General features: G+C 38.9%; 1 protein-coding gene across 1 annotated transcript; it reads left to right on the forward strand.

The window, feature by feature from the left end:
- Positions 1–9679: 9679 nt before the first annotated feature.
- Positions 9680–19914, forward strand: psmb10 (proteasome 20S subunit beta 10). Its single transcript, XM_028801203.2, has 8 exons — positions 9680–9872; positions 11684–11777; positions 12271–12368; positions 12534–12674; positions 15663–15778; positions 16207–16265; positions 16988–17139; positions 19633–19914. Exons 1-8 carry the CDS (start codon positions 9808–9810, stop codon positions 19742–19744), a joined length of 837 nt encoding a protein of 278 aa, XP_028657036.2. The 5' UTR covers positions 9680–9807; the 3' UTR covers positions 19745–19914.
- Positions 19915–20618: the final 704 nt, after the last annotated feature.

Here is a 20618-nt window from a genome sequence, read left to right on the forward strand (position 1 = left end):
CAGTCATACATTCACTGTATTGGTTAGTGGTGTTGTTTAGCTCAATAGTTGCTGTTGCTCAGTCCTTTGTTTGCATAAAATACACACACAGGTAGAGCATGTATGTTAAACAAATTATCGATGTGTAAAAAATCTTGGATCGGCTAATGTTATCTTTTCTATAACATCACTAAATTTCAATCAAAAAAAAATTAAGAAAACACTAAAATGACACTTTGGATCTCGATGAACAAAATATTCAAGTGGAAAATCTTTACTAAGTAATATTGTGTAATTCATTGAGAACAAAATGATGTAACAATGGTCAATGGAAACCAAAATCAACAACCTACTGAGAGCTGGATACAAAATCACACTGAAAATCAGAGTCAAAAATTGAAATCACAGGCTGATCCAACGCCCAGTAATTCATCATGTGACTCAGTAGTGTGTATGTCCCATGCCTTTATGCACTCCTGACCATCTCTGGGCATTTTCCTGACAAGATGGCGGATGATGTCCAGGGGGATCTCCTCCTAGACCTGGATCAGGGGATCAATGAGCTCCTGGACAGTCTGAGGCACTGTGTGGTGGTAATAGATGCACCAATACATAACATACCAGAGGTTCTCATTTGGATTCAGGTCTGGGGAATGTGTAGGCCACTCAATGGCATCAATGTCTTTGTCATCCAAAAACTGCCTACAAATTAAGCAGGGCATTGTCTTGCATCAGGAGGAACCCAGGGCCCACTGCACCAGCGTAAGGTCTGACAGTGGCTCTGAGGATTTCACCCTGGTACCTAACAGCAGTCAGGGTATCGTTGCCCAGCACGTGCAGGCCTGTGCCACACCTTAAAGTATATGCCTCTCCAAGACCATCATTGACCCACGTCATACCGGTCATGCTGGATGATGTTGTGGGCTGCATAACATTACCACAGCACCTCCAGACTCTTTCACATCTGTCATACAGTATGTTCTCTATGTGAACCTGTGAAGAGGACAGGGTGCCAGTGGCAGAGCTGCCATTTGTGGTATTCTCTGGCGAATGGCAATCAAGCTGAATTGTGATGTGCTGTGAGCACAGGTCCCACTAGAGGACTTCGGGCCCTCATGCCAACCTCATGTAGTCTGCTTCTGACAGTTTGATCAGAAACATGCACACCAACAGCCAGCTGGAGGTCATTTTGTAGGGCTCTGGCAGTGTTCCTCCTGTTCCTTCTCGCACAAAGGAGCAAATACTGGTTCTGCTGCTTGGTTGATGCCCTTCTACAGCCCTGTCCAGCTGTCCTTGTGTAACATCCCCTCTGCTGGTATCCCCTCTCTGCTCTTGAGACTGTGCTGGGTGACACAGCAAACCTTCTTGTGATGGCATATATGGATATGCCATCCTGGAGGAGCAGGGCTACCTGTAAAACCTGAATCAGCTGCAGGTACCGCCTCATGCTACCAGTAGTGACAAATACACTGGAAAAACAGAGAACTAGTGAAGAATCAATAAAGAAGGATGAGGAGAGACCAATTGTCTGTGGTCACCACATGCAGAACCATTCCCTTTTTAAGGTTTATCTTCCTGTTGCCTCTACAGTGCATCCTCTTGTCACCTTCATTTGCACCCAAGCAGGTGAAGTTGATTCACAATCGCTTACACTTCCTAACTGGACAGATTGATATCCCCGAAGCTTAATTGACTTGGAGTTAAACTGTGATGATTAAGTGTTCCCTTAATTTTTTGAACAGTGTAGTTAAAGTATTTTCAGATTTTAGGGTATTTAGTTTTTCTATTTAGCCATATTTGTATTTTTGCTATAGGCTCTGAATGTTTTGGTTTCCTTTTTTCATTTTGCCATTAATTTACCTACAATTTTGTGGTGTTTGCTCTATTAATTGTATCTTAAAATTGACAATTAACAACACCTAGAATATTAACAACACCTAGAATAGACAGGATATAAAAGACACTAAATGCTGAAGGGTTGTAGCTACTACATTCAGTGTCACATATTTTGTAATAATTTTGTAATCATTACAAAATAACAGTCAAAAACAACAACAGCACCTACAAAAGCAAAATGAAAATGATGTTGATGAATATTTTGAAAAAAACAAATTAGAAAAAAAATTAAATTATCCATATGTAACCTACATAAATACTTGCTACATTCCAGAAAAAATATAGCAAAACCAGGTTTATAATTGTAGATTTGGTACCAAAATACAGAAACTGGGGCGGCACGGTAGCGCTGCTGCCTCGCAGTAAGAAGACCTGGGCTCGCTTCCCGGGTCCTCCCTGCGTGGAGTTTGCATGTTCTCCCCGTGTCTGTGTGGGTTTCCTCTGGGTGCTCCAGTTTCCTCCCACAGTCCAAAGACATGCAGGTTAGGTGCATTGGTGATCCTAAATTGTCCCCAGTGTGTGCTTGGTGGGTGTGTGTGTGTGTTTGTGTGCCCTGCGGTGGGCTGGCGCCCTGCCCAGGATTTGTTCCTGCCTTGCACCCTGTGCTGGCTGGGATTGGCTCCAGCAGAGCCCCGTGGCCCTGTGTTAGGATGTAGCAGGTTGGACAATGGATGAATGGACACAGAAACTGGGAAATACCAACTTGCTAAAGTAAGGCAGTAGTCCAGTCAAAAGCAGAACTTGGTTGGAATAAAAACCTAAAACCACATGGGATTTCTCCCATCCATCTATCCATCCACCCATCCTGTCTCAGAAAAAAAAGTTTGAATTATTGTAAGCCACCCTAATTTGGGGTGTTCATAAGAAATGTAATGATTGAATTCATGAGGTAGAAGTACATATTAAACATGCCTAGTTGCGTAAGATATTTAAAATATAAAAATGTCTGCTTCAGTTTAACTGTTTAAAGTCTAAATATTCTTGATTGTAAATGAAGTTTGTCATTTTTCACCCTCTAATTCAGGTCAGAAGAAGGCTAGATCCCTTGTAAAGGAAGAAAAAACTAAAGTAGCATCATATTTTTAATCACTGAAATTGAAATAGTCTAAAATGATACCCCACATGATTATGTTTGAAGTTTGTCATTTTAAACCTTCTGGGGTGGCACTTAGAGGGCTAGGACCACCAGTAGAAAATCAAATATCAGAACTATTATCATATTCGTGATAAGCAATTTCAAAACAGCATAAAATGACACGGCACATGCCACATATTACCAATTGCCAATTTTTTTGAAGCTTTGTGAAAAGGAGTAACTTTGACCCATCATATCCCATTAGGGGGTGACATGCAAAATTCAAGTCCTTCTTATCATTTTTGCTGCAGACACCTATTGGTTTTCTCTTTATCATAAGGGTGTGATTGCCTGCACAACATATGGTCCAAAAATGGCCTAAAAATGAGGGATATTTGGGTCTAGAGGGCCAAAAAATAAGGGGGGAACCCCACAAATATCTGCATCTTGCATAACTAGACTTCAAGATGAGCCCAACAGTATATCAGAAGTGGGGATTTTCTTGTACCAGTGAGTCAGGAGGAACCAGATAAAAAAAAAAAAACTAAAGTGATTTCAAAGCGTTCATATTCTTATAAACTCAAAAAAGAAAAAAAAAACATAGAGTCACATGGAGGGCATTAAAACTCCACATTGATTGTGACCAGACCTGGATTGGACCCCAGACCTGTGATACTATGAGGCATCTGCCATGAGGTCGGTAAAGCAACAAATATTTAGCTAAAAGTGCATTTTGTTGTTCAGCACTATCACATTGCATATTATGCAGTTAGACCTGAACAAAAATTAAAAATGAAAACCAAAGGTCCAATTCTTTCAAATAAATAATACAGTTATGTTCTGATTGTGATTCTCACAATATAGTAGAACTAAATCTTTCAGTGTCCTCCTTCAGTGAAGGAGAAGGGGTGTTCAGTTTAGAACTGAATGCCGAAACCGAAGGAGTCAAAGTAGAACATAAAGGCAGAGAACTAAGGAGTGTGGACACTACTAGGCCAACTCCATATGAGAACTGTGCATTGAGTATATTAAAGACTTCCTATTCTACAACAGTCTGAGCTTAACTTTGGTCACAAAGAGCAACACTTAAATGTCTAAGTGGCCCGGGGCCAAGAATCTGTTATGGGCTAAAGTAGGAAGGGCCATAATAGTCTTTCTAAAGTATACTCCACACATATTAATTTTATATTTTAATGTAATCACCCATAATAAAATGTAATAACCCCCTTATCCAGCTCAGAGTCATAGGTAGTGGATGTTCATCCCCAGGAGCATTGGCAGGGGCCAACTTAAAATAAATAAGGCGTCAATCCATTGTAAGATGTACTCACTCACTCACATACCCAAATTCATTCATTATAGGCCAGTTTACATTATATTGCTGCAAACAAAGAAAGTTCAATTAAGCAAACAGGAAAAGCACAATGAAAAAAAGAAAAAAACACATAATGAGACACTGTTAGATAATGGTACATAACCATTAGATGATAATGTATTTATATTTTTAGAAGAAAAATACTCTCTTAGTTTTTCCCTTGTTGATAACTTTTTAGTTTTAACAGTGATTGGCAAGTGTGTACCTCTGAATACTTCAGGATATGAGAAAGTGGAAACTTTGCCAGCTTCTAATCCATACAGTAACATTTGATGGTTCAGGTTCATCTGCTACATTTCAAGATGGCTACAAGAAAAGATGCCAAATAGTCCGCAAGAAAATGTCATGGATCTGTTACACTGTCAAGGGACAGCTGTGCAAGTGATGTCAGGCCGAGAACGTCGGAAACATCTATGCTGCTGGCAAGGCAGCACCTTAAACACAGGCACAAAAATTATTTAATTTTTTCCATGACTTATTTTAGGCATTCTTTTTTTCATTAAAGGAAAAGATCTAATTTCATATTTGTCTTCCTAGTTTTTATTTTATTTTATCTTCTATAAATAAACTTTACCCTACAAAAACTTAAACAATATGTGAGATCTTTATTTGTTTTACTTCTCACTATTCTAGATCCCCATCCTCTAAGCCAGTGGTTCCCAAACTTGGTCCTGGGGATCCCCTGTGGCTGCAGGTTTTTATTCCAACCAGATTCACAGTAAGTGATAATAATTGATAATAAATGATCTAATGTATTTAGCTGGTCTGTTTTCTCATCTTATATACTGCATTCTGAAAAGCACAGCAGCATGATTTTTACATTTTAAGACATTTTAGAAATAGTTCTATTTTTTGCTATAACTTTAAATGCTTAACTCTGTTTTGTTGTTTTCCTATTATGTTTCCCTTATTCTGTGCAGTCTTCGTTGTATTCTAATAGTGACAATTAAAAACAAGCAAAGCAGACACCCTTAAGCAAATAACACCTTAATGATGAAAGGGTCTAACTGCTTCAGTATCAGACCTACCAATTAGTCAATAATGAAAAGAAGAATGGAAATCAGGATAAACATAAATAAAATGTAAAAAAATAAATAAATACATTATCCACAAGTAACTGCTTACTTTATATTAAAATGTATTAACACACTTTTGTAATTTCTTCATTGACCCCAAAACACAGAAGCTGTGAAATAATAGCTTGTTTAGTTAGGCTATGAGTCCAATTAAAAACAGTTGGTTGGAAATAATCCTGCAGCCCTGGGGGTTCCCAGGACCAAATTTGGGAACCAATGCTAGAAGCTATTGATGAAGGTTATTTTTTTATATTTAGACTCCTAATATGTGGACATTTCCCATTTGGAGAGACTACGAAGACCAGTGATACTAACTTCGATTATGAATTTTTTTTTTATTAGAAAGTGGGGGTGTGTGCATTAATAAGCCTTACAAAAGGCTGGTATCCTATCCTATTCCTGTCTGTTTATTATTGACAGGATAGGTTCTGGCCTCCTGAGAACCTGAATATGGATAAGCAAGGATAGGATGCTTGGAGTTACTAAAGCTGTAAACTACAACTCAGCACCCTTGATAGTGCCATTTTATATGAATTTAAGACTATACAACAAGTCAAAGTACACAGACTGTGGCAACAATATGGTACAGGCCATCTTGGACATGACATGATCTTCCTATGTGTCTATTCTTTTATTGAGTTGGGTTATCCAATATTAAATTGGCTGGAGAGAGAGAGAGCAGTTGGGAGCATGTGCTGATTTTACAGCTCGTTGCCACACCCACCACATGATGAACCTCCCAGATTGGGACCTGATTGCCACCATGCAATGAGTGACACCTTAGCACCACACTCAAACAGTGTGACAGTTTTTTTTACGGTGGTTGGAGTGCCAATCCTGCCACCAACCCCCAAGTTTTCCCTGCAAGTTGGAGGACCTGCTTGTAGGACTGGATGCAGATTAACGTCATACCCAGGACGGAGCAATTGCAGGTTAAGGACCTGGCTCAAGGGCCCAATGCAGTAAAGTCACTTCTAGCATTTATGGGATCTCAACCAGCAACCTCCCGATTGGCAACGTAGATCCCACTCTGATGGCATGGTGACAACATGGTTAGCATACCACATCATGTCCATGGATCTGAATGCCAGCACAGGCACCCTCTTCAATGAACGTGAATTCTCTCTGTATTTGCATATGTTTTCTTTAGTTACCCCAGCTTTCCTCCCACTTTCATTTTCTGAGCAATATTTCTCCAATACTGGTAATCAGGGAACTGGAGCATATCACAGAAGGAGCAAGCCCAAGATCTTAATTATTGTGTGGTGTAGTGGTAAAGGCTTTGGACTTCAAACCCTGAGGTTGTGGGTTCAAATCCCGCTACTGTCACTCTGTGTGATCATGAGCAAGTCACTTGACCTGCCTGTGCGCCAATTGGAGAAGCAAAAGAAATGTAAGCAATTGTATCATAAAAATGTTGTAAGTCACCTTGGATAAAGGTGACTGCCAACTAAGTAAATATGTCAATTAACATGAGGGTAAGCAACAAAATATGACAATATAACCAAATATGTACAGACCAGCTTAATTCATTTCAGGACTGCACTGAGATCTGAGTCTATCCTGACATAATTTGGTGAAAGGCAAGACACAGCCCTGGACATGGTGCCAGTCTATCACAGCATTCACACATCCACACTCATATAATGAAATCTTTAATAAAATCTTCAAAACATGAATTTAACATGGTGCTGGATCTTGGTCCATGCTAACTCAATAGAAGAATAGAGCCTTAGCAAATTTATCTGCTACACATTCATGTTCTAGATATCTCTTCCACCTCATTCCAATATATTAGACTGAGACTTTGAGAGTTTACATGCCTTTGGAATAAACTGGAATCACTGAGATGTTTGTGGAATCAGCTTGAGATAATGAGCACTTTGTGACAAGGCACATTATCCTGCTGAAAATATCTATTTGAAAAAAGATAGACTTTGGTGATAAACTGACCATATGGGCAGCAATAATATTTAGCAGTGGCAATCAAATGATGTGCAGCTGATATTAAGGGACCTTCTGTATTCCAAGAATACATTCCTCACACTATACTGCCTCCACTAGTTAGTACTGTTGACACAACACAGGATGATCCCATGGATTCAAGCTGCTTATGTAAAATTCTGATCCTGATATCGACATGTGATAACAGAAACAAAGAGTCTTCAGACCATTTGGTAATTTTCTAATGTCCAATTGTCCATATTTGGTAATGACATGCTGACTGTAACTTCATCTTTCTGTTCTAAGGCCAGTGTCACACAATACAGCTTTTTTCAGAGATTTGCAGTCCTAGGCTTTATTTATAAAATCATTGCAAGTTGTGCATTTTTGCTCTACATGCCCATGGCAGCCAGATGTTTAGTGTTACCAGTCTGACCATTCTTCTCTGACCTGTCCTATTAACAAGGTGTTTTTGCTCTCAGAAATACTGCTCATTTGGAATCTTTAGATACACTACTGTGTGAAAATCCCAAGAAAGGGGTCTGTTTGAAATCCTGGAACTACCACACCTGGCCCCAAAAAACATATCATAGTCAGAGTCTCTTAAATCACACAGCTTGTCCGTTTTAATGTTTGGGGAAATAACAAATAAACTTTTCTACACAATGCATGTGTGCTATACTGTATATATTGAAATCCCATGTGATTAGCTGATTGAAGAAATAAGCCATCTGCATTAATGAGAAGGGGTACCCATTCAGGTGATGCATGCTGTTTATACACAGATCAGCCATAACATTAAAACAACCTGCCTAATGGTGTGCCATTCCCCGACGCTGCCTCACTACAGCTGGTCCGCCACTCTCATCAGGGACGGATCCCAAGTCCACTGACAAAACGGCTGGACCCCCTCCCCAGCTCCTGCAGGCAGCTACAACCAAACTATAGATACGTCCCATAAAAACGCTTTATTCAACTACACGCCGATATTCATCTGTTGACATCAAATACAATCGAATAACTTAATAATTGGATCTGAATTGATAGCACATACTAAACCATTTTCACAACACTAATTTGCATTAGGATGATATAAACAGCAGGCAATTAGTGAAAAAACACAATACACGCTTTGCTTTCAATAAATAAGTACAGTAGAAGCCCCGCGATAACATATCCCACTTTTACGCGAATCACAGAAACCAGTAGCTGATACGCTTTAACTGAGAATGTCCGAATGCACAGTGCGCCGCTGGATTTTACAGACGCACAACTTACCGTAACAGGTTGCTGTTGGTGAACTTGAGCGACCCTGTAGAGCTACAAACAATCGCCAAGGATCGTGCTCTCACTCATGCCGTGTAGCCCACAGACCGCCAATTGCGAAATGCACGCACACCTCTCTCAATAACAGCGCACCTCACATTTTCCCTTTTAGTGTTTCTTCACAACGCTTGGTCAGATGCGCCCTCACACCAAGAACCGTCATCCACCTCCTCTACCTGTAACTTCGCAGCTTTGTGGTGAAGATTTTTAAGAATGACTTTGGCCCCGCTGTTCCTCATCACCGTTAGTCGGTAGACTGCGACTGAGTGATGAAAGAGGTCAGTGGGCGCGGAATTGTTTCTACTAGAATCAGATCGTGATGTTGGCATGGTAAAGTTAGAAACGGTGACATTTGTTTATTCTACCAGGTGAGAATACATAGTGGCCCAACGATCGGCACAAACCCCTCGTAGTTACATAGTTCTCACTGGCACGTCATTACCACGTCACGTTTTTTCTGGACTTCGGTTTTGTCTCACACCCCAAAAACATTCGGGTTAATGAAGGGGGTTGAATAACGAATGGATGGTTAGAGAATGAGCATGTCGATGAACTGGCGGTGTTGGCTACTGTCTTGAGCCAGATCCATGGAGATTGTATAAGTTTAAAACTCTGTGAAAGGCTCTGCCTTTATGCACAAGGGGATGTATGTTCAAAGAATGAGAGTGCCAGAAACAACGGGATAAGAAGCATATGCATGCCAATACTCTAGGAATCATAACATGTTTTCAAAATGGTAAGACTGGTTTGCAACTTGGCTAGCTGCGTAATCTTTTGTTTAATCAACTACATTTAAACATACGTGCATTTAAAGAAAGGTCGTCTGAGAGGACAATTAAATGTAAACATGTGAAATGGATACAACTGTGCTCATAAGCGGTGCTTTTTAATATCAAGACAACTGGCACACTTCGCCCTTTCATGTTACATTAAATGTTTGCCACGTTTCCCACCGGCAGATGTCGCATTGGCACAGCTGAAGAAAATGAACGGAGATCTGGTTGCACCAATCAATAAACGCGAATTAAACAAAAAATGAAAGCGAAAGTTTAACAAAGACGGAACAAGCTGAAAATTTTGATCGGTCATCTTCCTGCCTCCGACTGTCTTTCATTTAAACACTCAAGCCTGCTAGGATGCTGCAGTGTGCCCGACCAAACGTTGCTCCGATTGGGGGGTTCAGCTTCGAGAACACACGCAGGTAAGTGGGCTTCTGCCTCCGCAGCCCCCACATTAATGCTGGCTTGGGTCAAGTTAGCTGTGGGGCCTAACATATTCGCAGTTTTCGCACTGATCCGTCTTTATACACGTGAAACTGACCCCATTTCAAAGTTTGGTCTAATAAAGTGATACTTAGATCATTTTTTAATATTGTGACACTTCATATAGTTCTTTGCACTGTATAATTGTCTCTTTGATATTATATCACGTTGTACATATTCGCATAGTCAATGTTTTCATGTTTTTCGCTTATAGCAATACAAGTTCTTTTTTTGAGGTTCTAAGAGTTGACATTTATATTCATCACCACAGTGCCGAAAACCATTACAAAACACACAGCATTAACATTTAAAGCAACACAATGAAATAAAAGTACATAAGTCAAACACAAAATAATTTGGGAAAAAAAACCACTTTTAAACAGTAATATGTTTAAAGAGCACAACTTTTAGTATAAGGCATGTTAGAAAAGGCATGTAGCATCCATTCCATATCATACATCCATATCATGCATCCATATCATACAGCACTGTCAGCTTTTTATTTTTATTTTTTTAAGTTTTCCTCAAGTAAAGATTGGCTTTAAATCTAAAATCACTTAGTGTATATATACAGCAAAATGAAAAAGCACTGCCAGAAGATAAAAGTCATGAATGTTATTTACTAGACGGAATGTTATGAAGCTATTTATTGTAAAACATGTCATAAAGTGGAGATCCAGTGGTTAAGGTTTATATTCTGGGTTTATTCTGGTTACTCCATTTTTCCCTTTTATTCCAGATATTTATTGCAGCTGATGGATGTCTGGATGTGTGAAAGAGCATAGGCTGAGACAGAATGCCCAGACACTTTCCTCCAAAACCCTGTACTGCACTCTTATAATAAAAGTGCCAAAGTGATTATTCAAAGCAGTGCCATTGGGGAACCATTTTTATTCTTCAAAAGAACTATCCATTTGAAGATTCCGGAAAGAATCTTTATTTATTTAGATCCATAGGTTCCTGAAATAACCATAAATATAGGTGATAATAAAATATCAAAGAGCTCATGAGTTAAAAAAGGACTATTGCTACATACAATAACAGACTAAGTTCCGGTTTTCTTGATCTGTTATGTAGCCTACTATTTATTAAAGGTTTCTGTTTTGTCCACATATCAGGAACTTTGTCAGAGTCTAAAGAACCAATTTCAATTGAAAAGAACCCTCCCCAGAATAAAATGGTTCTACAAGGAACCATACAACTCAGTCAAGTACCATTAAAAAACATTAGTTTTACAAGTGAACGGTAGATTTAGAAAGTGATAGCATTTGTCATTGACTCTTCACACACTGAGAAATACTATTATCAATGAAAAAGTGCTCTAAGGTGGGCTTATTAATTGATTAATGAGCAGTTTAAAACAAATTGACTATTTTTGTGAACGTACAAAACTATATAGAAATATAAGGCTAACAATAGTTTTTTTATGTATAAAATCATACATTTATTTTTCCATGGGTATATACAGTATTGGCAGAAATGGAGTATAATTTGGCCAAGTTGTTATGTTAGTAATATAATTCAGGGGATTTGGATGAGATATAGGGACAACTTTTGCTAAACAAATGAGCTATTGGACAGAATGTTGTCCTGTCATTTGTCATGCTTATTTTATGTTAAGTAATGCCTACACTTTCATGAATTTTTGCTGACCTTCATAAATTAATTATACCTGTTCTTTATACTGTTATCCATAGGTAATGTGCCTTCTGTTTGTCACTGTGAGTGTTTCTCTGTGCTATTATTACAGAAATGCCATGTTCGAGGAAGAGATGTCCAGCCTTGGGCTTAAAGCCCCTAAAGCCAGAAAAACAGGCACTACTATTGCTGGCTTAATTTATAAGGTACAAAACCTGAAGAATCCAAAGTATTTGCTAATCAGTTTTCATCCTATCCTTGCATATTTTTCTCTTTTTTCCCTAAGACTCAATAAACCTGTTTGCTCTATGTTAAAACATGATTTCATTTACTAACAAGAATCGTGGATTGTTTAAGTTGGAGTAAACTATTCTGCTTTGTTGGGCCTTTCTGTGAAGGATTGTATGGCTAAAGCCAAATCCAACTCCAATTTTATGAATTCTTGAAAGTCATTTAAATCACACGTGGATACATGGTAAATAACATGTATCCTTTTCTTTCTATTATATTGCTCATTGCTGTACATGGTGTCTAACAGGAGTGTTCCCCATAATAGCCACACACAAAAGAACGTCTGTGGGTGGAACTGAGGTGGCCCTTGGGTGCATCAGGAAGTATAACCCCCCCATCTCACATCCCTTTGGCTCTAGTTTATCAAAATCAATTGAACTCTGAACTTGTCATTATGATTTTTAACAGGATGGGATTATCCTAGGGGCAGATACCCGAGCAACAGATGACATGGTTGTGGCTGACAAGAACTGCATGAAGATCCATTATATTTCTCCAAATATCTAGTAAGTGTCCTGCTACTGTATCAAAAGCTCACAGTTTGGTATGAAAATGTTTTTTTATTAGTGGTGATTAAACATGGCTTAGATGTCTGAGGCTACCGTATACATTGGTAAATAAGTGACTTTTCTTTATATACCAGTCTTTTCTTTTTCATTTTCTCCCCTCAGCTGTTGTGGTGCAGGGGTAGCTGCAGATGCAGAGATCACGACCCAAATGATGTCATCCAACCTCCAGCTTCATGCTCTGTCCACAGGGCGTCTTCCTCGTGTTGTGACTGTCAACAGGATGCTAAAGCAAATGTTATTTAGGTGAGGCTTATTTCCCCATGTTTTACAGAAGCTCCATTCTTATTAGAAGAGGTCTTTGGGTTCCAAATATTAAAGAAAAATCTGGTCTACGTTCTTATGTCCTAATATGTCTCACTGTCCACAATTTGACAAGGACTGCTTATAAACCTCTTTTAAGAATTCACCACATTGTTATAATTTACCACTTTATGGTGAGTTTACACTTTTAGATTGAATGATGTATTAGTGTTGGGTAGGGTGTTCAGCATTATGTAATACAGCAAACTTGAGTTTCAGTTTCACGTATATTATTTTACATTCTCAGAAATGATTAATATAATTTAGATATAACCATGGGTTGGACACAAGTCTGTCACACACCTGCATTCACTCTGGGTCAGTTTGAAATCACCAGTTAACCTTACCAGCATGGATTTGGGCATGTGGGAGTAAAGAATTGACTGCACAACTCCAGAATCCTGGGTTTGAATGCCAGTTTCTGTCATTGTGAAGCTGGCACCTCACAAAAGTATGCGAGTAAAGTTAACTGCCTATTCAAATTTTGCCCAAGATATGTGACTGTTGCCTGTAATATATTGGCACCCCATTCATTGATCTGTGGCTTGGGACAAATGTAGCTTGTGAAGTTTCTTCTTGTTCTTCATGGTAAACCTGTAATGAAAGTGTAAGTGGGCCCAGAAAATGGTTGGAGAGATCAAACAAGTGTATTTGAGCTGTTATTCAAGCATGCTCTCTCAAAAGAAAAGAGTCATCAATGACATTAAATGGACTAAATTGACTATATGCATATGTATATATGTGTATATACACTATATGGACTAAAGTATTGGGATTCCTGACCATTACAACAACAGGGATTTTAATGATATTGCATTCAGATACATTCACTTTAATATGGAGTTGGTTTGCCCTCTGAAGCTATAACAGCTTCCACTCTTCTTGGAAGGCTTTCCACTAAATTCTGGAGTGTTTCTGTGGCAATTTGTGCCCATTCATTCTGCAGAGCATTTATGAGGTCAGGCACTGATGTTGGACAAGAAGGCCTGGCTCGCAATCTCCATTCCAGTTCATCCTAAAGGTGTTCAGTGGGGCTGAGGCTCTGGGCCAGTAAACTTCTTCCATGCTGAACTCATCCAAATATGTTTTTATGGACCTTGCTTTGGGGATTTGCCTTAAGGTGCCCAAACTCTTTATATTTGATAATATATAAAGAGTTTGGACCCTTAAGGCAAAACCCTGTTAATTTGATGGCAAAACAAAGAAAAACAGTTTTACAACAGACATCTTTTCAGACTGGAGTCAGGAGTTAGACTGACTCAAGATGGTAGTGGAACCCTTTAAGACAAAGCTGGTGTGGAAGAGGCAGGCTTAGGGGTTCATAACCCAGGAAGTGATAACACTGGTGTTGCCGGCCATCAGATCTGTTAGGGAGAAAGGAAGAGTAGCATTAGGTAACAGCACCCACCCTCAACTCAGGGTGGAATTACCATCTGATAAGCCCACAAGTTGTCTCCCAAGCGCATGTATGTGATTATATTAATATACTTGTAAGAAAGAAAAATCTGTCGTGAACAAACAGCCACTTCCGGTTGAGGCCGTGACCTCATTAAACTTTCTTACAGAGCTGCCCCAAAATTTGTGCAACAAATTTGAAAACAGAAAGAAAGTTTAAACTATTCTCACAATCTTAGGCATTATTAGTTAAGTCAGGAAGCAGCATCAGTCTTGACCCTTTACATTTATAACAACGGCCATTCATCTGAAGACAGGCTGTCCAAACGTAAGACTCCATCAAAGGTTTAAGTGACTTTTCCAATTGTCCAGTTAAGTACAGTCATGGGATAACTCCATAGGTATACATCACCAATATGCAGAATGAGGTTAGACAATAGCAGATGGGAAAACTGCTGATGACTGCCTGCTGCTGGGATAGATTGATCCTGGGTGTGGAAAGTGTTGATCACTGAATGCAACTGTTCCTGTTGTAGTTCTGAATATTCCACCTCGTGATCTGCCTGGCTGGGAAAACGCTGGTTGTATCTGCTTCGGTACTGAATGGACTGTTTCAGTGCTTCTGTCTCATCCGGCTTGAAGGACCATGTACAAGAGGGATGTCAGGGACCTCTGGAAATGCGCTAATTCGCAGGGTTTAGCTAACAGAAGACGAGTGCAGGAGTCACAGTCAGATGACTGGCAATATGAGACTGTTGAATTCCAGTATTTTATATTTACTTAACGTAAAAAAACAACTGAAACAATAAACAAACAAACATGCTGAAAATAAATCAATATGGCGGAAAGAAAAATCTGTCGTGAACAGGCAACCACTTTCGGTTGAGGGCGTGACCTCATTAAACTTTCTTACAATACTACTTAAAGCAATATACTGTAACATCCAAATGAGTACACATTAATGAGCACAGTGTTTGACACACCTCAGCTGTTATTTATTGTGGTCCTTTTATTGTGGTCTTAATGTGATAAGTCATGGCCTTGTGAAATGTGGAACCCCAGAAAACTGAAATAGCTTACTGTTGAAGTTCTATCAATGAAACTGTTCAATGGTTTACAATAGAAAGCTAGCAAGACCTGAAGAAGACTAACCATCGACTCACTACTTACAGAGCCAAACCTAACATTCCACAACTTCATGAGAACATATAAATTAATGTGTGAGCCTTGGGCTGAAAATAGTTCACTTTAACTGATTGATGGGCTGTTTAATCTAGCTGTCAGAAACGATTTGTAAATGAGAACAATGTATAGAGACAGACACTGTGCTAGCAAACTTTGTCAACATTTTGTGTAGGGAAATCTGAGCTAACCCTTGTTGGAAGGCTGTTTATGTAAGAAGTTATTTTTGTACTAAAGTATCAAGATGCAGCTTTAGCATCATCAAGAAAGAAAGTCCTTATCTTAACAGTAATTTCATCCTTTCCATCTATTCTGCACATTGTCATTGATAACGGATTGTCTTATGTCATACAGGTATCAAGGCCATATTGGGGCTTCATTGATTGTAGGTGGAGTTGATGTGACAGGACCCCACCTCTACAGTATATATCCCCATGGATCTACTGACAAGCTGCCCTATGTTACTATGGGTAAGTAATGCATTAAAATTATTATAAGCCCTGTGTTTACAAACAGAAACTAAATGTTAGAAGTAAACATTTATGTATTGAATGAAGGAAGGTAATTTAAAGACAACAAAATTTACAACTGAATATCACTGGGAAGAATGTACATTTGGCTTTACAGAATCTGGTTATTTTTTAAGTTCTACAAGATTTAAATCTGTAAATAGTTAACAAAATAAGTAAAATAAGAGGATGAATGGGTAGAAGCTTTTTATATTTAAGGTACAAGGTTTTGAAAATGTACCTCTGACTTTACAGGATCTGGTCATCTTTAAGGTCAACAAAATTTGCATCTCTAAATAGTTGGCAAAATGATAAAATAAGATGATGAATGGATGGAGAATTTTTATATGTAAGGTAAAGTTTTTCAAAGTATGCCTCTGACTTCACAGGATCTGGCTCTGCTTCAGCTATTGCAGTTTTTGAGGATCGCTACAAGCCAAACATGGAGGTAAACTATAACTGAAACAAAAATACTAGTGGCAAACAGTAACCGGTACTCAGAGTTAAAGACCAAATGTTGTGATTTAATAACAGTCTATAAATGACAAGACAGTTTATTTGCACAATTAATAAAAAGTCATAATTTCTCCACAGCAGACCACTATTCATTACTATTTCTCATAAAAACAGAAACAGTACCATAAATTTAAAAGTTGCCTCTTTGCCACATGTTTTGTTTCTACAATACACACTCCCTCCTCCAATTATTTTATTCAGTTATCGTTTCAGGACACCATTACATCCAGCTGAAAATTGCTGTACTGTCCTTCTGACTCAAAGAAGGACAGACCTTAAAACATTTTTAATTTCTGAGATCTATGTTTAATAAAATGGCATCAGTTTACTTTAGAGTTTTGCATCTTAGCAGCAACAACCCACACTATACTCCACATCCACTAAACTCCACATCCACCACATCATTTATTGCTGAAACCTATCAATTAAATGCTCTAAAATATGATGAGCAAGACCTTAACTTTGCTTGCTTTGAGGCTTATACTGCTCATTGTAACAACAGAAGACACTAACTGGTTCCATACAAGGACTGTCCTAACCATAACACACAAAAAAGCAGTTGTGTTTTTCCATTATTTTCAGTCTATAGAAGTCTGGTGTTTTAAAATGCATAAGTAATTTTTTGGATTTTATTTTTAATGTCTTCTCACATAGCTTGAAGAGGCAAAAAAGCTTGTCAGAGATGCCATCACTGCAGGGATTATGTGTGATCTGGGTTCAGGAAGCAATGTGGATTTATGCATCATTACCAAAGACAAGGTTGATATTCTGCGAGCATTTGATCAGCCTGGTCAAAGGGGGCGCAAGTGAGTATTCCAATATTGTAGAATGATGACAAGAATATTCTTATGTATTTTCATATTATCAATTGATATACTGTATATGGAAAGTGTGTTTATTATTCTCATCAGTCTAGGTGGTAGCATAGTACAGTAGTTTATAGTTAACACATGTTCAGTGACCTGGGTTCATATCCTGACTGCCTAGCAATGGCTGTGGATACAGTTCACATGTTCTCTTCATGACTGTGTGATATTTCCTCTAAATACTACATTTTCCTCTCATGTTCCAAAGGGATGTGTGTTAGAGCAATTGATGATTTTAAACTGGCTGTCTAAGTGTAGCTGTCACCTTGTGCCCAAAGCTGCCAGGATTAGCCCTGGCTCCCTGTATTGATTAGTTAGATAAGTGAGGAATGGACTGCATTATATCATGTGTGCCTAATGCTAAGCTGAACTGTATTATATAACAGGGGTTTTCAGGTCTACTTACTATTGTCGACATGTAACAACAGGCTAGAGCTACCAATATTTTATCTGAGCTCATCCTGCTTAGTCTCTCCAATGCCTTTGACATGGTCAACCACCAGATTCTACTTGCCTCGTTCTTGGATCTTGCCATCACTGGGACTGCTTCATGTTTTTTGTGTCATACATATTGGGCAGATCCTACCATGTGTCCCAGTGTGGAGACATGTCAAGGGTGCACCAGGCTAGCACAGGGGTGCAGGAAGGATTAGTGCTAGGCCCTCTCCTTTTCACTCTGTATTCCTCTTCACTATACTTTATCGGCCACTCTCGTGGTTTTCCTTATTAGTGCTATGCTGATGATATGCAGCTGTACTTTTCATTCCCTCCAGAGGAACATATGGTATCGGCTAGAATCTCTGCATACTGCAACCTGGATGAATGAACGCCATCTCCACAACAGCCTGGCAAAGACAAACCTTCTTGTTATTCCAGCTCGTCTGTCTATCTAGACAGCACAGGGCAGGAACAAATCCCCAGGCAGGGCGCCAGCCCACCGCAGGGCACACACACACACCAAGAACATACTAGGGACAATTTAGGATCACCAATGCACCTAACCTGCATATCTTTGGACTGTGGGAGGAAACCGGAGCACCCGGAGGAAACCCACGCAGACACAGGGAGAACATGCAAACACCATCGCAGGGAGGACCCGGGAAGCGAACCCAGGTCTCCTTACTGCGAGGCAGCAGCGCTACCACTGCACCACCGTGCCACCCTATCAGCAATAGTGACAATTATCAAGTAGAAATACAGATGTGTTTTTTATCCACATAAAACAATCACATCAGACTTAAATAGGGTGTAAGGTGGTGGCAGCAGTGAAGAAGCCACAGAAGAGTGGCCAGTCCTGACATCTGTACAGTTTTAAAAAGTGATCAGAGCTGTAACATCAGCTTGTGTCGAACATTTCCTTCTACATCTTCTTGAGACGGTCATGTCTGTGGCTAAAACCCAGACTGACCCCCAAAACATTAATACAGTTTCAGCTAAATAGTCATAGATGAAAATGTAGAATAAGTGATTTATGTGCTTTCATTATCCCCCCAAATTAATTCTTGTCTATACCCTAGCATTTATTTAAAAATTATAATACTCAATGTGAACACCAAGTACAAATGAACAATAACAAAACAGCAATAATGACCTACTGTTTCTCTGTGCCTTAGTAACAGATTATTGTTCTTTTCTGTTAGGTAGGTTGCCTAACACACTCGCCCACAATATCTCAAACCAAGAACACTCTTTAAAGCTCCTCTATATCCTTAAGAAGAAAGGCACTTTTAACTCCAGCCCATTAGCACTTCCAGAGCAATTCCAGTTTCTAGATCAAGGGCCACTACCCATTTGGAACTAGGACATGAGCCCGGAGTTCCAGCTAACTGTTCTTTTTGGTCCTATGCCTCTTTGCTACATACCATTGAGAGGCACAATGCTATTTACATTTCTGTTTACCAATACTGTCATTAACATTGCCCAGCAATTGGTACCAATGCCCCAAAGCTCCAAGGACATGGTTTCAACTCCCTGTTCAGTCACTGTGTCCATGTGAAACTGGAACATTCCCACCGTGTCTGTGTGGGTGTTGTTGAGGCATTGAAATTAATTCCTATGAGTATATTAGGTTGCTTGTTAATTAGGCCAGTATGAGTGACTGTAAACATGTGTATGAGTGGACATTCTGAGCTGATTATAGCTATGTACTTGGCACAGTCCGCACAGATAGGATCTCTGTAATCCTGCGATGAAAGAAGTTGCACCAAAAATTGAGGTTTTGAGGTACTGTACAATATACCATACTGAAAAACGGTAACAATTTAACAGTGCACAAATCTAAGTGAATCAAAAAAGTTGCAAATGCCCTTAAAATCATGCAGATGCTGTTTGAGAAAGTATTCTTTTGTCATCGTATGTTCAACTGTAGTGCTTGTTTTTTATGGATGAATTTCCACCACACTCTTCTCAATCAGTTCTTCATTTTTTTCCCAGACATGGACAGTATCGCTACAAACCGGGTACCAGTGCCATCCTTACTGAATCTGTTACTCCTTTGGGAATTGAACTAGTAGAGGAGGTTATTCAAAGGATGGACACGGAATGAGTACGGTAACTGGAGAATCTCACTGTCAGCTTGTGAAATGCCATTTAAGACTGCTGCAACATTCATTTGTTTATTGATGATTGGAATTCATAATTTCATCAGAAAACCTTAATTATGTTATACTCTGACAGTACTGTTTGATATTTAAAATAAAAAATAAACTTGTTTTTATAAAATGTAAGTGTGCATATGAGTAATTTTATTTTTCAAAGTGATTTTTGAGACTGGTACAGTATGTCATAAGCCTAAAGATGAACAGGAGTATAATGGTAAGTACTACAGTTTTGGAGTGAGAGAAGTGGTGTGAATAGAATTTATTGAGGTCTAGGTTTTTTATAATTAAATTTTATATAATTCCAAAGCTATGCATTACTAAAAAGTGTTATAATGTGACGATCAGACTCAGATTGCAAAAAACAATGAAATATCAGTCCAATCAGAAATGCATTAATGCCATCAATCCCACATATAACAGAAATGGTGACCGTTGGAATAATTTGATTAATAGAAAAAGCTGGGCACATAATGAATAACAAGTATCAGCTCTTCTGCATTATCTGCATATTTGGGAAACAAAGTTACAGATAGATAATTAGGCTTCAGATATGATTCTACTAATGTGTACCTCTTTTTGTCATTACTTCCTCTATAGGAATTTCAGGGTCTTTTCCTACCGTCTAAGTCAAGGTTCCTCAATCACGGTCCTGGAGGGCCACAGTGGCTGCAGGTTTTGGTTCTAACCCAGTTGCTTAATTAGAAAGCAATTCTTGCCAATAGTTTAATTTCATGGCTTGTTAGTGCTTTAACTCTGCTATGTCAGGTCATTCTCATATCCTAGATTTTCTTCCCCTTTCTGAGTATATCATCCAAATAA

Source organism: Erpetoichthys calabaricus, chromosome 1 (genome assembly GCF_900747795.2).
Source record: "Erpetoichthys calabaricus chromosome 1, fErpCal1.3, whole genome shotgun sequence".
Lineage (NCBI taxonomy): Eukaryota > Metazoa > Chordata > Cladistia > Polypteriformes > Polypteridae > Erpetoichthys > Erpetoichthys calabaricus.

Bases quoted from the DNA above. Each gene is read 5' to 3' on its own strand.
- psmb10 (XM_028801203.2), top strand. From the start codon at position 9,808: ATGCTGCAGTGTGCCCGACCAAACGTTGCTCCGATTGGGGGGTTCAGC. The intron at 11,778-12,270 runs GTACAAAACCTG...GATTTTTAACAG, and splicing joins TTGCTGGCTTAATTTATAAG to GATGGGATTATCCTAGGGGC. The intron at 17,140-19,632 runs GTGAGTATTCCA...TTTTTTTCCCAG, and splicing joins CCTGGTCAAAGGGGGCGCAA to ACATGGACAGTATCGCTACA.